Source organism: Amphibalanus amphitrite, unplaced genomic scaffold (assembly GCF_019059575.1).
Source record: "Amphibalanus amphitrite isolate SeventyFive unplaced genomic scaffold, NRLGWU_Aamphi_draft 000749F_arrow, whole genome shotgun sequence".
NCBI classification, from domain to species: domain Eukaryota; kingdom Metazoa; phylum Arthropoda; class Thecostraca; order Balanomorpha; family Balanidae; genus Amphibalanus; species Amphibalanus amphitrite.
Window position 1 is genome coordinate 40,230 of NW_024882243.1, and position 19,884 is coordinate 60,113.

The 19,884-nt window shown below is 52.7% G+C and overlaps 1 protein-coding gene across 1 annotated transcript; it reads left to right on the forward strand.

Moving 5' to 3' along the window:
* The first annotated feature begins 1,940 nt into the window (after positions 1 to 1,940).
* LOC122365580 lies at positions 1,941 to 3,933 on the forward strand. The gene is made up of 3 exons (XM_043336911.1): positions 1,941 to 2,076; positions 2,405 to 3,210; positions 3,498 to 3,933. Exons 1-3 carry the CDS (start codon positions 1,971 to 1,973, stop codon positions 3,711 to 3,713), a joined length of 1,128 nt encoding a protein of 375 aa, XP_043192846.1. The 5' UTR covers positions 1,941 to 1,970; the 3' UTR covers positions 3,714 to 3,933.
* The last annotated feature ends 15,951 nt before the right edge of the window (positions 3,934 to 19,884 follow it).

A 19,884-nucleotide genomic window follows, 5' to 3' on the forward strand; every position in this document is an offset into this window, starting at 1 on the left:
ACGCCGAGCGGTGTGCCGATAGGCAGCGCTGACGTCATCGCGCCGGAGCCGCCAGATGGCGCCCTCCGGCACCACGGCGAGGGCAGGGGCGGAGACAGCCCCGGGCAGTGACGGAGGGGCAGGGGCGGAGTAAGCCCCCGGGCGCCGCTGCGAGGGTAGCGGCGGGCGCAGCCACCGGGCAGGGCTGGAATCAGCCCCCGAGCAAAGCGGCAGGTGCAGGGAAGGAGTCCGTCCCGGGCACCGCGGAGGGGCAGGGCGGAGACAGTCCCAAGGCACCGCGGAAGGGACAACCCGGGCACGGAACATTGGACGGCGAGGGATCTCGGGCTAAAGCAGAGCCTTGTCTTCAGTCTAGTCCTGCATCGAGACGGGTATTGACATATACCTACATTGGACAGTACTTTAATCAGCAGGCTAAAAAGGAATTTTCGTGTGCTGCTGGGGAACCTCTTAGACTTAGAGTCCCCAAGAATTTCTGCCGATTAAAAAAAAGCCTATGTTAATCATAGTGCACTAATTAAAAACCGCAGTTACTTCTAGCTTAAACCATGGCTCACTACTTTATCAAACAATCCTTTTCCTACCCTGCTTACATCCAATAGAACGGTCTTTAAACTGCAACGAAAATGCCGCCATGCATCGCTGTAAGGTGTACGTCAATCAATGCATTTGATTTTGCCGTCGTAATTCTCGCATCGAACTGTGAAATAACGACACGCTCCTTTCACGGCTTCTAAGCTGCCGGTGCTCTGATCTCTCTCAAGGTCTTGTCTGTTTACCGTCTCATCGGTCTACTGACACATTTCATTATCACGATCATTGATTCCGATCATTCAAGCTTTGTTATCCCACCGGCGCCAGTATTCACACAGTCGCTCTTCCGTCATTGCCCTTGCCCTTGCAGAGAGAGGCCAAGTCTCACCACACACCGCCGTTCATTGGCCATTGGCCGGCCGGCTCTGCTGTGCCCCGCGGCTGTGGTGCAGTGCAGTGCACTCAGTCCGCCGGCCTCCAGCTCGGCAGCCCACCGCCTGCACCGGAGGTCAGTGGTCGGATGGGCGCGCCGGTGAACCGTTCGTAGCGGCAGCGAGTGGCGAGTGGCGCAGACTGTAGAGTGAGGGGACGTAGGGCCGCGACCACAGTCGGCAGCGGTCGGCTCAGATTACCAGGCCGGCAGAGGTCGGTTCAGGTTACCAGGTCGGCAGAGGTTGGTTCAGGTCACCGGATGTCACGGATCGTCTTCACAACCGCTGCAGAAGTAAGGCTGGCACACGGTGACCGTCTGTGACACTGAACATTTCAGTGGTCAGCTCAATTCACCCGACCGGCACAGTTAGCAAGCTAGTGTCTGCCGGCGACAAGCTCAACTCGGTGTTCGGTTGGTGCCGGCCAGGTCAGGTATAGCCTGCTGTCCACGTGCGGCTGGTGAGTGCTTGAGGATCATTTTGTTCGAGTCTAACACAATCAATGCTGTCTATAGACGTTATTGCACCGTGAAAAGCACACCAGCGTAAGGCGGTATACACCATTGTTCCCAATAGGACACAGAAGACGGTCACCGTGACATCTCTCGGCCAGCATTGACCGGTGAGAGACAACAGTGGTCAGCGCCGGCCGGCTGTGCAGCAGTGCGCGGCTGATAAACGCTGCTGCGTCGGGTCGGATCACTGCTGCTGCTGCTGGCAATGACTGGCACATCTCGGTCTGCTGCCGGCCATCCATTCCACACTTGGGCTACTGTTGGTATGAACCGGGGGGCGGTGGCGCCCGCCTCAGCGCCGAGCACGGCGGCAGCCTGCTGAGCGGCCGTTGCACTCATGCTTCATGATTTCTAACGCAATCATCGAGATCGAGATAACCAAATGACGAACGGCGTCTAACGTTCACCCTGACTATTGCAGCAAATGCCGAAACCATCGTCTTCCCTTTTCTTCGTTCGCAGATACTACTTTCATTAACAATCAAGCAACATGACGCAGGCTCATCAACGCTGGGCTAAGCTAAGAGACCGATTATTAAAGATCGGGATGCCCATTTTCATCTTGCTGCTTCTCAGTCGATGGTGGATGTATGAAGGTAAGCCCGATACGAAAGCATACCGATTGCCTCACCTTTTTCAGTGTGTAACGGGCTACCCACTAATATTGACTTTTTTTTTTTGCTAATATTGACTTTTTTTTGTTGGTTGACCCGGCGCATACTGAACATGCAACAGCCTGTACTTACTTACCTTCTTTGCTCACGCCAATATCCATGACTTGAAACTTTTATCATTGAATAACTTGTACTTTGTCGAGCGAATACACTGTACCTAACAATGTTAGAGATACTTAGAAATCCGACGTCAAGTCAAACTAAAATTAGGATGTTTCATCCCACCGTTTCCCACTACTGTGTCCATCAGGCGTGGCGCTGCCGTCCGAGCTGGCCAGGACGGAGGCTTCTCGACGCCGCTGCAGCCGGCCGTTCACTCTCTCCGACTGGCGCCAGCACTGGGAACCGGCGGACGCTGCGCCCGACACCTGCCCGCCGCCCGCGCTCCACGGTGCAAGTCTAGCACACTGTCTGCAGCGCCGAGCGGCGCGCACCGGTCAGCGCGCACAGCTCGTCTTCATCGGCGACTCCCGGGCGCGGATCCACTTTGAGCAGGTGCTGGCCGAGCTGTCGCTGGACTGGCTGGGCCGCCCTCTGCCGGAGGTGTTCCCGGTGGAGCTGCAGCTGCCCGGTCTGCGCGCTGAGGTGCTGGGCTCCCCGGAGCGCTGCGTGACCGGTCACACGATCGGCGTCACGCCCGAGGACATGACGCTGCTCCTGGCCTGCGACGTGGCCGCCGCGAGTGAGCTGCTGGCCGCCCGGTTCTACTGGCACCCGCTGGCGGACGGTGACCTGGAGGCGCGGCTGGCGGCGCTGGCGGACGACTGTGAGCGCCGCGCCGGCGCCGACTGCCCGCACATGGTGGTGCTCACGGCCGGCATGTGGTACGCCAAGCCGTTCATGGAGCGCGCGGACCACGTGCCGCTGCCGGAGCGAGTGTTGGAGCTGCGCAGAGACGCCGCCCCGCTGGCGGCCCGGGTACGGCGGCTGGCGGCGCACACCCGACTGCTGTACCGGCTCGACGGGCCCGAGATGACAGAGGGCCTCGGCTACCGGTCCCGCGTCGGGGGCGTCATAGCCGCCATCAACGCACTGATGTTCGACATCGTTAGCCAGGTAGGTGACGAGAGGAAAACAGGCTACCACTCTCGGGAGGCAGGGGCACCCGGCTCACACGTATAACATCCCTGATACGCATGCTTCACATCAGCGGTTCAAACGTAACGAGGAAGTGATTTACGAGGTCGGGGAAGGTCTGTTGATATTTTTAGTGATGATGCTAGCCTCACTTATCGACTCATCATCAACATCCTAACAGCGTTTCCTCAAATCACGAGACGTCAAGGTACTTTATCGCATTCGTGTGCGTGTCGCTGGCTGACCTCAGCCCTCCCGGTCTTCAGACGGGTGGCACGACCCGGGTGTGGGCGTCCAGTCTGCCGGACACTCTCCACTTCTACCACAGCACGTGCCTGGCGCCGGGCACTAGAGGGCAGCTGCAGGGCCGCCGCGGCCAGTGCCGGGACGTGAACCACGCCGCGGTGCCGGTGCGCCAGCGCGCCGTCCGAGCGATGCTTACCTCGCTGTGCCAAGAGCCTACAGACGTCGGCGGCAGGTGACACAGAGGAGTGGTAAACGGTGCTGCCGTCCTTCCACAGACCCGAGTCTTATGTTATAAAATGTCACAACGTCTCATTGATGGGTATGTGATGAAGTACAGCATGTTGCAGCTCGCGGATGCTTAGCATCGAAGGTGACGTCTTTCGCGCGACGTATGTTGTATCGATGTTTTGGGGAAAGACCGTTGAAGAACGCCAGCAGTCAAAATAAAAAACCAGTACACCATAACATATATTTGACTTCATATGCCGTTTAACAATCAACAATTAACGTTAGGCGAGAAGAAACGTTAGACAATTTTAGCACCCGTGATTGTAATAACTGTCACGCCAGTAGCCAAAAGAATCACTGACTCCAGCGCCCAACGGTGAACAACTGATCAAAGTGTCGCACTTGCTGCCGACATTCCGACAAAGCGTTACGGGACAATTATCCAGGCTTTGCGACAACAAGTCCGCATCAGCCACACCGCATCGAACACAAACAACCAATGTCAATTGCACATGGGACTGGTTCATGACAATCAAAGCAGCTGAACAACATTTCTCTATCTTCCGCGGACCCCGGCACGACTTCTCCTATAAACGGCTACTGATATATTGTAAATAAATCCCTAAGATAAATCCCTTCTCATCCCATATCTGTAGCAGATGAAAAATAACGCACATTAGTTCCATGTCAGTTCAAGTTGACATGTCTAAGGGCTACGCACCATACATCTCCAAGATTGTTATATGAAAGCTAGGCCATGAAAGCCCCATCACTCACACTGCACAATGCACATTGAGCAGTCTGGTATCCTCAGCTCCTAAGCAATGAAGCACTTAGCGGCAAACGGCGTTCGAAAGGTCATCATATCCCGTTAAACAGTTCCTGCTTCGGTTGTTGTCCGTAAAATCAAACCCGGCCAACTGTTGTGTCGTGCTACGTAGTTTGTAATTTAGTGGTCACTTCTATTTGTAAATTAGTATTTCTGTATATGGCAAGGCGGCTGTAAGCAAGATTAGGAGTTAAATACTCCGAGAACTTCTTCTTCCGGAAATACATCTGTAGCGTGTACCTACCTGTGGCTCACAGCTCCGACGCCACAGAACATGGCGACGAGGATGTGAGAGTCACTTACGAAGCACACAATCCGGTATCCGAATTGTTTTTGTGGCGTTCCTGGCGCACCCGGATCTTCCTCCCGTGGCGCTTAGGCAGTGGCGATTCGCCTTCGACACCTATCTGCTGGCGATCGGAGGCAGAGAGTTCCCCGCTAAACGCCAAATAGCAATGTCGCTGCACTGTTTCGGCCAGGAAGGGCAAAGAATATATCAAACTATCCCAGTCACAGACAAGGAACGACTTGACGGTGAATCAGAACTTGATTACACCATGCGTAAACTGGAAGGGCACTTTGAACTTCAAGCAGATCCGATTGCAGAAAAATTCAGGTTGCGACAAAGGCCGGGCGCCAAAGAGAGGGAGAGAACACGGCAGATTTTCTAGGAGACCTCAGGAGTCTCTCTGCCAATTGTGCGTTTCGAGACATGGCAGATGAGATGACCCGTGATAAAGTGGTGGAGGCAACTATCCATGAAAGGCTGAGAGATTCCTCCAAATCCCAAGTGTGGCAAGAAAGATCATCTAGCCGGTGTATGTAAAGGTCATATTTATATCTGTCAGGACAGTGTCAACTGTCAATACCGTCTGTAAACTCAAAGCTCCCTAAGAGCACGAGCCTGACCAAGGAGGTAAAGCTGGTTGGAACATGCGTTAAGTTCTTTAGACACAGGCTCACCAGTCACGCTTATGCTCCGAATTGTGCTGAGTCAGGACACAGAGCTGAACGTGCTGGGCATGACAGATGCATGTCACAACTCGGCAAACATGTGTCAGTACATGTAGTGCCAAAAAATACACCGATCATGGGACTGGATCTGATGGGGTTGCTGTGGGTAAACGTGGTCAATCCAGCGCCACAGAGGATAATTATTGATATGTTATTGGCGGTTGGAGAAATGCGTGATTGTTGCGGAGAGGATTGTTTGTACTGATCATCGTATCGCTGCGATAGCCGATCGGCTCTACGAGCGAAAGGGAAAGGCGGAAACCGCACAAACGCCTCACCCAAACCGGAGGTAAGTCAATCTATCCCCTGCGCTGATGGCTGAGCTCCAGTTCACCGAGGAAGCCCAAGTGCTGCGTGCTGCAGCGACCAGAGTTGCTGGTTTCAGTCGACCGACCTCTCGTGACGTCACAACGCTCCCCTAACCTAGTAACGGGTCGGCTCGCCTAGCCTAATTGTTGGTACCCGAGGGGAAGCCAATCCCCTTACACTGGCCAACTCGGCTGCGTTCCTGCGGGTGCAACGAGAACGAAAAAAGGTGAAAAGAAATGAAAAAGCAGTAACCAAACAAAACGCGGACATCCGGTAAGAAAACAAAGCAAGAGCACACAAAGACTGCTCAGCAGAAAACGAAAACCAAGGAAATCAAGAGAAGTCGGGCCGTATCATCTGTCCATCCACTGATCAGAACAAGTCGTAAACAAGCACGGGTCAAGCTGGGGCCGAGGGGGTGCTACTCCCCTTGCTGGCCGAGGCCAGGGCCGCCGCGGGGCAAGGGCCCAAGCAGCCCAGTCCAAAAGCGACTCAGGCAACTGCCAACCCCCTACGGAGCCAATCCTGCAGACAATCCATCCAGTGATCAAATCAAGTCCAGGTCAAACGCACGTCCAGCTGGGGCCGAGGGGGCGCTAAACCCCTTACTGACCGAAGTCACAGCCGCCGCAAAGCCAGGGTCAGAAGACCCCGGCAAGCAACAGCTCTGACCACAGTCAGCCCCCTGCGGGGGAGCCGCACAAGGTCTCAGTCCAGAAGCAGGGCTCACAGCGCCTGATTCTGCTTTTATCATTCAAGATTTGGAGCTGATGCCTGTAGTGTTGTGGCAGTTATTTAGTGGCTGTTTGTGGTGCGAGGTGACGCCGGTGGTTGTCGTTTTTTTTTTGTGTTATTCTCTCTCTCCACTTCGCTCCTCGCTCAGGACCGTTGTCTGGTTTGCTCAACTTAAGTACGGGTTTGGAACTTGGGTTTGGAAGTGCTCTAAGCCGGAAGACACTACATTTTGTGGCGACGAAGAGTGAGCTCCGCGTGAAACAAGTTTCAAGGTACGTGCATGATGGATGGAATCAGACCCCCAGCTGCATTTCTTTCAACTCCTGGGAAACCTCAGCTGCCTTGGAGGGCATGGTACTCTGAGTTAGAGATTTATGGCTTAGCTATTGGGTGGTGTGACTGGAGCGAGCAGAGGCAGCAGGCCCTTCTCTTGCACTGTGTCGGGCAGGAGGCTCGCAGGCTCTTCAGAGCGGAGTATCCAAAGGGGATCCAGTCAGACCCAAAGCCAGAAGTCGTGGAGGGGGTTGAAGCTCATGCCATACCTTTGATAAAGAAAACATGTGATGCGTTAGAAAAGCTGTTCGTACCCAAGACTGACTTCATTGCTGAGCGGGTTGATTTTAGACGCTGCGTCCAAGACAGCGGCACTTCAGTGAGGACTTACCTGGCAAATTTAAGGGAAAGAAGCCAAAGGTGTGGGTTTGGAGTCCTTGAGGATGACATAATTCGCGATCAGTTTTTGGAGGGCTGCTCATCGGGTCGTTTGAGAGAGATGTTGTGTGCAGAGGAGGATCTGACCCTGGCTCGTTTGGAGTAACTGGCCCTTGCCGCAGAGTTGACAGCGGAGAGACAGCAGGTGGTCGGTGGCAGCCAGTCGCACGACGCTCAGCCGGGAGCCTGCAGGGAGGTTGCTGCAGCTCATTTCAAGAGGACACTTCAGGCAAGAGGACACGCATCCACGGTACAAGTAAGCAAGATGTGAGCAAATGCTTCTCTTGTGGTCGTAAAGGTCACTACAGTAGAGACCCCAAGTGCCCAGCCAAGGGTAAAACTTGCAATGTTTGTCACGAAGTTGGTCATTTTGCAAAGGTCTGCAAGAATGCTCGTAAGGGGACCATCTCTTCTGTTGAGGTCTCTCCTGTGCAGCTGGCAGAGAGTGTGCCGTGTCCTATGGTGGAAGTAGAAGTTGGTGATTTTCGGCTGAATATGATGGTTGACTAGGGTCTCCAGTGAGTCTCGTTCCGCTGCACATGTACCTACCAAGCTGTGTTGTCTCATGTTCCTCTACAGCAGTGTGATGTCCAGCTGTGTGGCTATGGCGGACAAACCCTGAACGTGGAGGGCCAGGTCCTGGTCAAGGTCTCCACCAAGGAGGGTAAGGAGGCAGAGGTGAGGCTGTATGTCACCAGAGCTGGTACTGTTCCGCTGCTGGGCAGGGATCTTCAGCTGGAGCTACAGATGACCGTTAAGAATGGATCTGTAGTGTGTGCAGTGTCTAACCTCTCGCCGGCAGTACTTCCTCCGATCAAAGGCTTTGTGCACCGGGTGAACACCAGGAGTGATGTCACTCCAGTCCAGCAGAAGATGAGGCCACTTCCCCTGGCGGTCAGAGAGGAGGTGAAGGCGCATCTCCAGGAGCTGGAGGAGAAGGGGGTCATTGAGCGTGTAGACTTCTCGCCCTGGGTCTCGCCCATGGTGGCCAACCGTCGAAGGCCAGGTGACATTAGATTGTGTTTGGACTTAAAAGAAGCGAACAAGGGTATTATCCCAAGCAAGCATCCACTTCCTGATATGGAGGAAACCCTGCGTAAGCTGAGGGGATCTGTCATGATCTCGAGCTTAGACATGAAGGCTGCATTCAACCAACTCATGCTTCACGAGGAGTCGAGGAACTTGACAGCATTCATGACCTATGATGGCCTCAGACGCTACACGAGGCGCTGCTTCGACCTGTCCTCGATTCCCGCTACCTTTCAGAAGGTAAATTCGCCAAATGACGCCCTGCGCTCAAGCAACCAAGCCGACGACGCCACGCCCGCCCCAGAGGCTCCGCGATCGCATTAGGCCCCAGCTGCGGCGCCGCCGACCAGCTGCAGCACCCGAAAGCATAAGTAGCTGTAAAAACATGCACTCTGAAATGTGGAAGCTGATGCCACTGCGGTGAGAGGAACCGTCGCGGTACCGTCGCGAAAGAAGTCGTGCTGATGGATGACGTCGATGTGACCACGGCACGAAGAAGGTGGAAGCTGATGCCACTGCGGTGAGAGGGACCGTCGCGGTGCTGTCGCGAAAGGAACCGTCGCGAAAGAAGTCGTGCCGTAGATGAAGAGATTGATGTGGCCGCGGCAGGAAGCAAGGTGGCAGCTGATGCCGCTGCAGTGAGAGGAACCGTCGCGGTGCCGTCGCGAAAGGAAGTCATGACGATGGATGAAGAGGTGGAAGATGATGCCACTGCGGTGAGAGGAACCGTCGCGGTACCGTCGCGAAAGAAGTCGTGCTGACGGATGAAGAGGTCGATGTGGCCACGGCACGAAGAAGGTGGAAGCTGATGCCACTGCGGTGAAAGGAACCGTCGCGGTGCCGTCGCGAAAGGAACCGTCGGAAGGAACCGGCCGCACTGAGCAAAGTGGTGGCCAAAGTCCAGGGGGAGAACGCCGCACTTCACGGTGCGGTGGTCCGCCTGGAGCAGGCAGTTATCGAAGAGCGGACCACTCGCCAGACCGCAGTGGAGGATCGCTGCGGTTTGGCGTGTGGCGTGTTTCTACACGCCACACGCCTCCGACGCCGTCCGTGCTCAGAGACGCGTTACGGAACTGCGTCACTAGCATTTACGTTTGCTCGTATGCTCGAGCCGAAGCCTGCAAATCTTGCAGTGAAAAGTTGTCTCCTTTGGTTCCGACCGTCTGCAAAAGTCGCTCCTGAATTTGTCGAGTCGCGCCAGCCACGTTCCTGTCCTGGAGCTCACGGTCAAGGTCAGCCGCCGGGAACCCACACCGCCCAGCCACCGCCCGCAAACGAGCCAAGTACGTGTGTAACGAAGTAACTTCCCTGTCCTCTCAATTAGCCGCCTTGCCGACCGCCCAGCTTTAATTCCTAATATGGTAATGCCTTCCTTATTGGCCCCGTGATATGACGTACATGTGTGACGTGTAACATTGTGTGCCGGCCGAGCCGTGGCCGGGCCGGAGCGGGCAGAGCCCCCGGAGATTCGACTGTTGGGCCTTGTCACTTGCGGCCACACTTTGACTAACCTCCTTTGGCTAAAGTCGCCGTTAATAAAGTCGCAGATAAACGCCGTTAACCTAACGGAGACGATAAAAATGACTCTGCCGGTGAACGGGGTGGCCATCAAAATGGTGGTGGACACCAGCAGCCCTGTCACTGCTGTGGGGCGGGACACGGTCATCCCGCGGCTGCGATTGAAACCTACTCAGCTGCAACTGTCGTCATTCACTGGTCACCGGATCCCTCTCCGGGGTGAGGCAGACGTCTCGGTAAGGTTTCGCGGTCGGGACTATCGACTGCGACTGGTCGTGGTGGACCTGCCTGGCGATCGCCGTCTGCTAGGCCGCAATTGGCTGCGGGCTCTGGACATAAGTGCGGGCGGCGGAGCGACGGCGGTGATGGACATCACGCCGGACCGAGGGACGGCGGACCTGGAGGCGGTCTGTAACAGGCACGAGTCTGTGTTTGACGGCACACCCGGGCGCATCAGTGGAGTAAAGGCGCACCTGACACTGAAACCGGATGCACGGCCGGTGTCACGGCCGGTGCGCTCGCCTCCATATGCACTGAAACCGGCCGTCGAGCAGGAGCTCGACCGCTGGGTGCAGGCCGGGATCGCGGAAAAAGTCGGTCCAAACGATGCGCCCGGGCCCGGCTGGGGAACACCACTGGTGACGGTGCCACGGGCTGATGGCGGTGTGCGTCTGTGCGGTGATTATCGACTGACGAAAAACCCGCAGCTGCAAATGGCGACGCATCCTACGCCATCCGCCTAGGACATCTTTGCGAGCGTCCGAGGACGGCGGTTCTGCAAATTGGACCTGAAAGACGCCTTCCTGCAGCTGGAGCTCGCGGAGGAATCGCGGGATATGACAACAGTCATCACGCACCGAGGACGGTATCGAATGAAATCCCTACCGTTCGGCATCTCGGCGTGCAGTTCGGTGTTTCAGGCCGCAATCGATCACATCCTGGATGGCATAGACGGGCGTGTGGCCTTTCAAGACGATCTACTGGTGACGGCGGCGAACATGACAGACCTGTGCGTGCGCTTGGATGAAGAGGATGATCCTGCTTCGCTGCTTCTACATCTACCCGACGTCGCCCCACCTGGTGACGGCCTGGCGTATCATGCGTAGACAGTAAATACGGCTTCATATCATATCATACGCCTTCGTCGCAATCGATCGCTGGTTACTGACAAACGCCTTCTTCGCCTTCATCGACAGCTTCACCAGTGTAATTTCAAGCTGGGTGTACGACCTGGAGCGGAACGCCTGTCCCTGCTGCACCATCGGCCAGACTCTCGGCTGACCCTGGCACCGGAATCAATACAAACCACCAGTCTACGAATAGACTCAGACAGGCAAGTGTATGCCTGCAATGTTAGCGCAAAGGAAACCTCAACTTGCCACTCACATTGTTCAACGTCTGATTGTTTGTAACTGTGTAACATCGACAACCTGGACGGGTTAACAAGGTTGCTTAAAAGGGGTTGATTCAAAGGAGGGGTACAGTAATTTTGTCGAAGTTGATCGGTTGACTTCAAGGTCAACTATCAATGTCATAAGAGCCATATCTGCTCAGTTCGAGGCGATTTGGGATCCAAGAAATCATTGTCAGTGATAATGGCCCGTGCTACGCCAGTGCAGAGTTCAAAGCATATACAGGCCGTTTAGACATTGTTCACTGCACTTCGAGCCCGAGCTATCCCCAGTCAAACGGGAAAGCCGAGAACGCTGTTCGCACGGTAAAGCGCTTGTTCAAAAAGGCACTCGAGTCGGGCGAGAACCCAAAGTGGGCTCTTCTCGCTTGGCGGAACGTACCGACGGAAGGTATGGGTGTCTCTCCGGCACAGCTCATGTTTGGTCGCCCTGCTCGAACTTTCGTACCTCAGGTGCCCTCAAATTTCACGGCACCCAACTCCCCAGATGTGTCGCGCGAATTGCTGCATCGAAAGGCTAAACAGGCGAGATACTACAACCGAGGCACCCACTCTCTCCAGCCACTGGAAGCGGGCCAGAAAACTTATATGGCCTTGGGCCAGAAGGTGAATGGCGTGTTTTACCGCCGGAAGCATATTTCTTTTCAATGTTCTAAGGATTGTTAAATAGATATATGAAGTTTGTAATAATTATTTTCTTTTGAATAAGACAGGACCATTTAGTTACCATAACAACGACGCAATGTACGGTAAATATTCAATTTTATCATGCTACAAGGTACAGCCCTCTGCAAACTGCGTGGTAGGTATTCTTTTTTGGACAAAACCGAGAATAACGCGGATACTATGCTATCGGTCACTCGGAAATCGTAACAGCAAGATGCGGGAGACTCCGCACCTTAGATTGGCATTACCATCGTATTCATTTTCCATCCAGTTTGGCAACAAAACCAAAAAGTGTATATTTGCCCCCAAAACAAACTTTTGCATTTTGTTGCTACACAAGGCGTATACTTTGCTTAGTGATAGACCACATCGAAGGAGTGGAGCATGGTGCATCTATTTGCAGTGAGTTCCGATCGACTGATAACATAGCTTTTGAGTTATTACGAGTTTTGTCGAAAAAAGAATACCTACCACGCAGTCTGCTGAGGGCTGTACGTACTCGTTTCTAATAATCTACTGATAACTTTACTAAAACAAGAACACTGTGATATAAAGCTGTATAATGCTGTTTATTCGACGTTAACTGGTACCTCATGATTAATATCTGTTAAGTAAAAATATGAGCGTATTTGATACTATCACTTATTGAGTAGGTAGTGGCAATTTGCAGTTTTACCATGGATGTAGTACATGGTAGAACCATGGTAGTAGGTAATCCATGGTTTTACCCAGGTGGCGTGGACGTTTGGTGCAAGAGAAAATAGCCATACCCAAAAATATTTTACCCAAACTTTCAGTTTGGGTAAAATATTATTTTACCCAATTGGGTATTTTTGGTGCAAGAGGCCTCAGGTTTAGCTTTCGTAATGTGTAATTAAATAATAACAGTTTAACTTTGTCGGCTAGTGGATTTTCAGATGATCAATTTTCAGTTATCAATCATTGTGCGGGGTCTGCCACTTAACATAGTGGCAGCTCTTTTGTAGATGGCGCGGCCGTCTGATTGTTTACGTTCCGCCGCCAGCTAATGCAGTTCGCCCTTGAACGCAAGCGTGTGCGGACGCGCGCTGTGCGCGGCGACGGTTCGGGACCGAAGGATCCCCGAACATGGCGCAGCCGGCAGTTGCTGAACCCAGCGTGGCGCCCACCCCAGCGCTGGCCATGCTGCCGAAGATACCGCCCCCAAAACTGGACCTTGGGGCATTCCACGTCAAATCGAACAAAAATCGGCTGTTTTGCACTTTACCATCAGCGATTTCATTATAAATTTGTGAGCGAGTTTCTGTGTGGCCCCGGACATTACATTGATGTTTTTTTTGCACATTCTGACCACAGGTCTTCTAAATATAGGGCATCAAATTTTTACAAAATGTTGCATCTTTATATTTTTGAACGACCATAACTTTGGTTGTACTTGTTTGATTTGAATGAAATAAACCTTACTGTTTAGGTAATTTCTTAAGCATTTGTTTAGAATTGCACCTACTTAAATATATGACCTTGAAATTTGCTTAACTCTGTTCTTAAGCACAAATATTGAAATAGCAAAAAAACACGTCACCTTCGATTTGGCTCATTTTCATATATTTTATTGCCTACCATATTCTTAACAACCTGTGAAAAAATTAGAGTGGGCCATTCATAAGTTTTGAAGAAAATTGCACATATGCAAACGTATGTTAGCACGCGCAGTGGAGGGGAAAAGCGAATTTCGCCCGCCCCTCCTGTTTTTCGCCAATATCTCATAAGATTAATGCGAAATTAATTATGGCTACCTGTCAAGAATTGAATTGGACATCTCATCGTGCAAGCAATAAGAAAATCGGTTCACAACCGTTCTAGTAATAGCGGTGTAAAGTGAACATCCTGTCGCCGCAGCGACGCGGCGACTCGGCAGCCGGCGCCGACCACTACGCGCCGCCTGAATTGTAGACTGTGCCGGGACGGAACGGAACGGTTCCGTCTTTACATCGCGCTCCCTACCGCTGATTACGTTCGATTCGCGTCAAATTTTGTGAGAAGACTAAGAAATGTACAGGCAATCTTATGGTGGAAGAATTTTGAAAATCGGTTGGTAAACAATTGAAATATGAACGTGTAAACACAAAATTGTGATTGCTGCGTTGCCCGCATCGGCCGAGCCCGCCTCAGCCGGCGACATGTTATACTCTTAGCAGGCCTCTCTAACTGCCATATTTATTATTGGATTAACTAGAAATTCCCCATACATACTAAAAAGTGTATGTTCTTTCGTATAGTGAAGATCAAAAGACGTGAAGATATCGTTGCGTGATAATGTTTTCGTTGAATTTACTTCATGATGCATTTCCACACGGCTCAAAATTCACCGCAAAATACCGTTTGCCTGAGACACTTTTACTATGGAACGTGAATGCTTGACTACGATGACTATGCATTTCCATTCTCGCAGAGTTTGGGATATCACTAATCAGCAATCATTCATTTCAGAAAGTGTGCACAAGCAAGCATGTCTTGACTCTGTCTTTCAAGGTCACGCGCGGTTGCGTGATGTTGATGCATGAAAACGGCGTTTGCCGCGAAAGTTATGAATGGCCCACTCCAATTTTTTCACAGATGGTTAGGAACATTGTGACGGACATAATATGTAAAAATTACCCAAATCGAAGGTGACGTGTTTTTTGCTATTTAAATTTTTCTGTTTTAATTCAAGGTCAAATGCATTTCAAGGTCACTTCAATTTAATTTTATAATTAAAAATCAAAGCCTTATCAATTGCCTATAAGACACTGTTAATATCATTTTGATACCAGAAAAGGAACCAGAGTTATAGCCATTTAAAAAATTGATGTGTTGCATTTTTCGCTATATTCGATGACCTATATCTCAGCGATACGTTATCAAATTTCGAAAATATTATACGTAACTCAGTTTTGAACCATGCCCAGTCTGCCTACAAATTTTCAGAAAAATCGAAGGGGATGACGGATTTCGGTGTTTGATTTGACGTGGAATGCCCCCCTTACGACCGACCGCGGTGATGCATTCCGCGCATGGAAAACGCGCTGGGATGATTTCGCCCTCCTGTCGGGACTTTCAACGCAGCCATCTGCCGTTCAGATGGCCGTACTGCGGTCATGTTTGTCCGATGACGCGATCAAGATCATCGCGAACTTTGATCTGCCCGAGACCGACCGCACGCGCGCCACGGTGATTCTGAGTCGGCTTGAGGCCTATGCGGTGGGGTAGGTGAATTTAGTGCTGCAGCGTCGTGCGTTCCACCTCCGATGCCAGAGGGAAGGTGAGAACTTTGATGACTTTGTGACCGACCTCAGGGAGCTGAGCCGTGCGTGCCAGTTTTGTGACGAGTGCGACCCCGAGACCATCAAAAAACTGTGTGCGGTGCCCGATCTGAGCCTCGCCGAGTCCATTCGTGTGTGTCAGGCTGAGGGGGCGGCGTCACGGGACGTATGCGACATCGTCGGGCGTCGGCACGGACGTGGCCGCCTGCCGTGTCCCGGTCGGAAACCGGCGCGGCACCCGCCAAGATGGCCGTCGGGGCGACCACGTGGCCGGTCCGAAGCAACATGGCGACCGGCACACTACCTCCCCCTGCGGAAAATGTGGACGCGTCGGAGGGTAGCTTGCACTTGGTAGCGTGTGCGACATTTTTGCGAGGTATTTTTTGAGTATCTAATTAATCCAGAAGGTTCAAGATGGAGAACATCGGCGAAGAAATTGAAAGTGCAGTGGCAAATGCACTGGCTGAATGCCAAAAAGGCTTAACGATCTCGCCAAATCTCGCAAGATGGCAAGAAGCCAGGGTGCGGCAAACGCGGCGAGCCTGCTGGACGCTGCAGAAATCGCAGCAAAGGTGCTGACGGCCCTTCAACCTATACTGATATCTGTCATATCAGTGGCAGTGAAGGCCTCCAGTGAAGCCATGATGGAGGAGATCAAAAAGCTCCATGCATGTACGTCTCCGGCTCCCCCTCCCATGTTTGTGACGGCCATGGCCCATTCCGACCCTGTTTTGGTTGTCACTCGAGTGTCGCCAGGGAGAGTGTCCACACTGAAATCCTCTCCCCGGCACCAGCGAATATAGCTATAGCCGACAACCGCGAGTATTGAAACCTGATTACCGAACGCGAATCCGAACTCGAGACCGAACCAAGCCAAACTCTGCAACAATGTCTATACATGACGTGAATTTGTTTCCTTTTCAGGCTGTGGAGGAGCTGTTCCTTGCCCAGGTGCGAAAAGCGCTACAAGTTCACATCGCCTCGAGGAACAAGGAAAGCAAAGACCACTCCAACAGGCAGCTGAAAACTACCTGGTCCAGCTTCATAACAAGCACCTGGGACCCTCCTCTATCACTATTGTTCTCAAAGAGTGGTGTGCAGCGAACTGCTTGTGGTGTCGCGCCATCGGTGGGCTAGGCTGACTGGAGTTTATGTGAGCACCGCCAGGGGCGCGGTGATCGGCGGCCGGGGCTGCGGCGGGCGCCGGGCAGTCGCGCGCCGGCGCCGGGACGGGGATTGTGCGCGTGCAGATACAGTGCCGAGGACGAATACACCCGTCACCGTTGCGCCTGGACTATCACGTGGGGCCTCCGACGAGCGGCGCTAACGTGAATGCCCGAGCGAGCGGAGGACAGAACACCTGCGGCCGTGTGGGCCCGCGCGTACGGCGGCCGACAAAAGTGGATCCGGGGCACGGTGGTGGCACAGCCCGGGCCTGTGTCCTACGAAGTGAACATCAGCGGCGCTGTGTGGTCCTGACATGCGGATCAGCTACTGGCAGCAGACGGCCACCCAGCCGCCCCCGGCAACGACGGCAGCCAGCGCCCTCCCAGCGGCGCCTCACCCGAGGCAGGAGGGGACAGTGGCGGCGGCGGCGGCAGCGGAGTCACCAGGCGGGCCGGACTGGCTCCTTCTCCCCATGAACGTCAGTGGGCGGACGGCGGCCAGACCGCACGCGCGGCTGTCAGCCGTGACGCCGCGGACTCAGCGACCTCGGTTTTTAAGTGTCCACATCTCCATCGCCACTGACGAAGACGTTCCAGTCACCTGGCGACGTCTATCCTAGGGTTGCCTAGTACCGTACGTACCGAACCTGTCACCTGGCACCATCTACCTAAGGTTGCCTAGCAACGACCGGCGGGAGGGAAGCCGGCCGAGGATTCTAGACTGTTCATGTTGGGCCGCCGAGCTAGGTATGCGTTGTAATACCTTCTCCTGATATATATATATATATATATATATATATATATATATATATATATATATATATATATATATATATATATATATATATATATATATATATATATATATATATATATATATATATATATATATATATATATATATATATATATATATATATATATATATATATATATATATATATATATATATATATATATATATATATATATATATATATATATATATATATATATATGTAGTCTGTCGTCTATGTTGCCATACAGCTACTTGTCGTAGCAAGTAGCAACCAGTTAACGTTACATGTTACATGGTGTCAGCAGTGCAAGATGAACCCGGCAGTGAGATTCCGACCACTATGGGAACTGGGCATTGAGTCGCAATCGTTGGCGTCAGAATGGTGAAGATGGCGCCGCGAATGGCAGTACTACGCCACGGCGTCGCAAGTTTCGGAAAGGCCTCCGGAAGTCCAAGTGACTATCTTCCTAAATTATGCTGGGAGTGATGCCCAGGAAGTCGCCAGGCACTTTGATAACTGAACCGAGATACGGCACAGAGAGATCAGTCCGAGACGCGACTGAAACAGTGCTCAACCGCCCTCCGGATGTATGATGGGGGCCAGTATACACTGATTGGCAGGTAGGTCTAGAGTTCAGTAACCATGCCACAGGTAACAAATGTGTGGTGCAGTTTAAAGTAAAGAAGGCGGCGATCGCATCGATTCTGAGTCTGAAAAAGCCTCTTCACCTATGGTTGATTGACGTGAAAGACTGTGATCCTTTGGACTATGTGTATCAGAGCGTGCCCAGTAGGACTCACTCGGGGTCGCTCCCCAACCGAGCCTATCCGTCCCACAGCCTCTTAATAGACAAACCGTCCGTGGACATCTTATTGTGCATTGACCCACGACACCTGGACAAGGCAGTGCACCGTGAACATTGCCCGACCCCGACTGTAGGAGGCCCAGAGGGACGGGGCCATACTGGTTCATCAAACCCGGTGGTGGGTGGCCTGTGCAGCCAGTAGCCACAATGTCCGATCACATCACCAATGTTCGAGACCGTCACTGTGCTGACCATGTTCGTTCCACATCCTTGTTGATTTAACGCTCGCCGGTATGTTGTGTTGAATCTCATCACATTGCGAGGAACGATAAGTGTTGTGTATTTTCTGGCGTGTCGTGCTTCAAGACAGTCTCCATGTCAATGAAGTCTACAACTCTGACGCTCCCTCTGCTCTTTTGGAAGCTGGAGGTGGCCCAGATGAGGAACCAAAAAGCAGCAGCAGGAGGCGCAGGCGGCGCCACAGCCGCAGCACCCCGCCATACCGCAAGAGCTGTTTTCCTTCGGTGGACTGTAGACGAGGGCGACGCGAAGGTGTACAGTGTGCTGGACGTGGTGAACGCGTTTTGGCAGATTGGATTGAGCGAGGGGTCGGCCCGACTATGCTGTTTTCACACGCCGTTCGGTAGGTATATGTGAAACCGTTCGCCGTACGGTATCAAATCCAGTCCGGAAACATGGCAGCAGACTATGCATGACCTCGTCGGTGGCATCCGCGGGGTGGAGGTCATCGCTGACGATATCGTCATCGTTGGCAGAAAGGAGACTGTCGCAGAGAGAGAGAGAGAGAGAGAGAGAGAGAGAGAGAGAGAGAGAGAGAGAGAGAGAGAGAGAGAGAGAGAGAGAGAGAGAGAGAGAGAGAGAGAGAAGAGAGAGAGAGAGAGAGAGAGAGAGAGAGAGAGAGAGAGAGAGAGAGAGAGAGAGAGAGAGAGAGAGAGAGAGAGAGAGAGAGAGAGAGAGAGAGAGAGAGAGAGATCACGACCAGAATCTGCATAAGTTGCTGGAGCGAGCACGTGCAAGGTAATCTGATCCTGGACTCCTGAACCCAGATAAGCTCCGTGAGAAGGTACCGAAGATAACGTACTACTGTTCTTATGTTTTTGGGAGATTGTGTTGTACTTAGTTTTTGTGTTACTATGCTATTCGCCGGTCGCCGGGCGGCGCCGCTGTGGCCGACCTGTGCGGGGTCGCGGCGCATGCGGGTCGAGGCGACCGTTAGGCTTAAAAAGGGCAGCGCGGTCGCCGGGCAGGCAGTCCGGGGTTCTCGGCCTGACTGCTCGGAACGGTACGGTGATATTTACCTGCCGGTCCTCCCCGCTTCCACTCCCCTGTAGAACGTAAGTTATCCTCACAGCTGGATTGTCAGTTATCGGTGTGTGCGGTGAAGACAACTGGTAAGGATACTGAGTTATCTCGCCGAAAGAACAGTGTGGCTAACTTACGGAAAAGTTTTTGCGATAGGGCACTGTGGACAACCTGTGGGCTGGTTCCAAGGGAAGAGTGAGATTGGCAAGAACGGACAAAAAATCATCCAACAGACCAGGGTCATTATCGAGCGGAGCCCTCGTTAGCCCGCAAGGTGTCTATGTCAAGAACTGGGTGTAATCCTGTCTTCAGCTCGTCAGATCCTGACCGAAGACCTAGGGCTTCACCCATACAAGATGTGGACTCGCCAGAAGCTGACGCCGGAGAACATGGAAGACAGAGTAGTGTTCTGTCGCTGATTCCTCCAGCAATGCCAGGCGTCGGGTCGGGTGCATTCGCTGGCAATGTTCGGTATTCTGACGAAGCGCACTTCCACCTTGACGGCCGCATCAACACCCAAAACAACCGGTACTGGGCCACCAATGCACCCGATCTCGTCGAGGAGAGGCCTCTCCGCTGTCTCAAGTGTATGTACAACGTGGT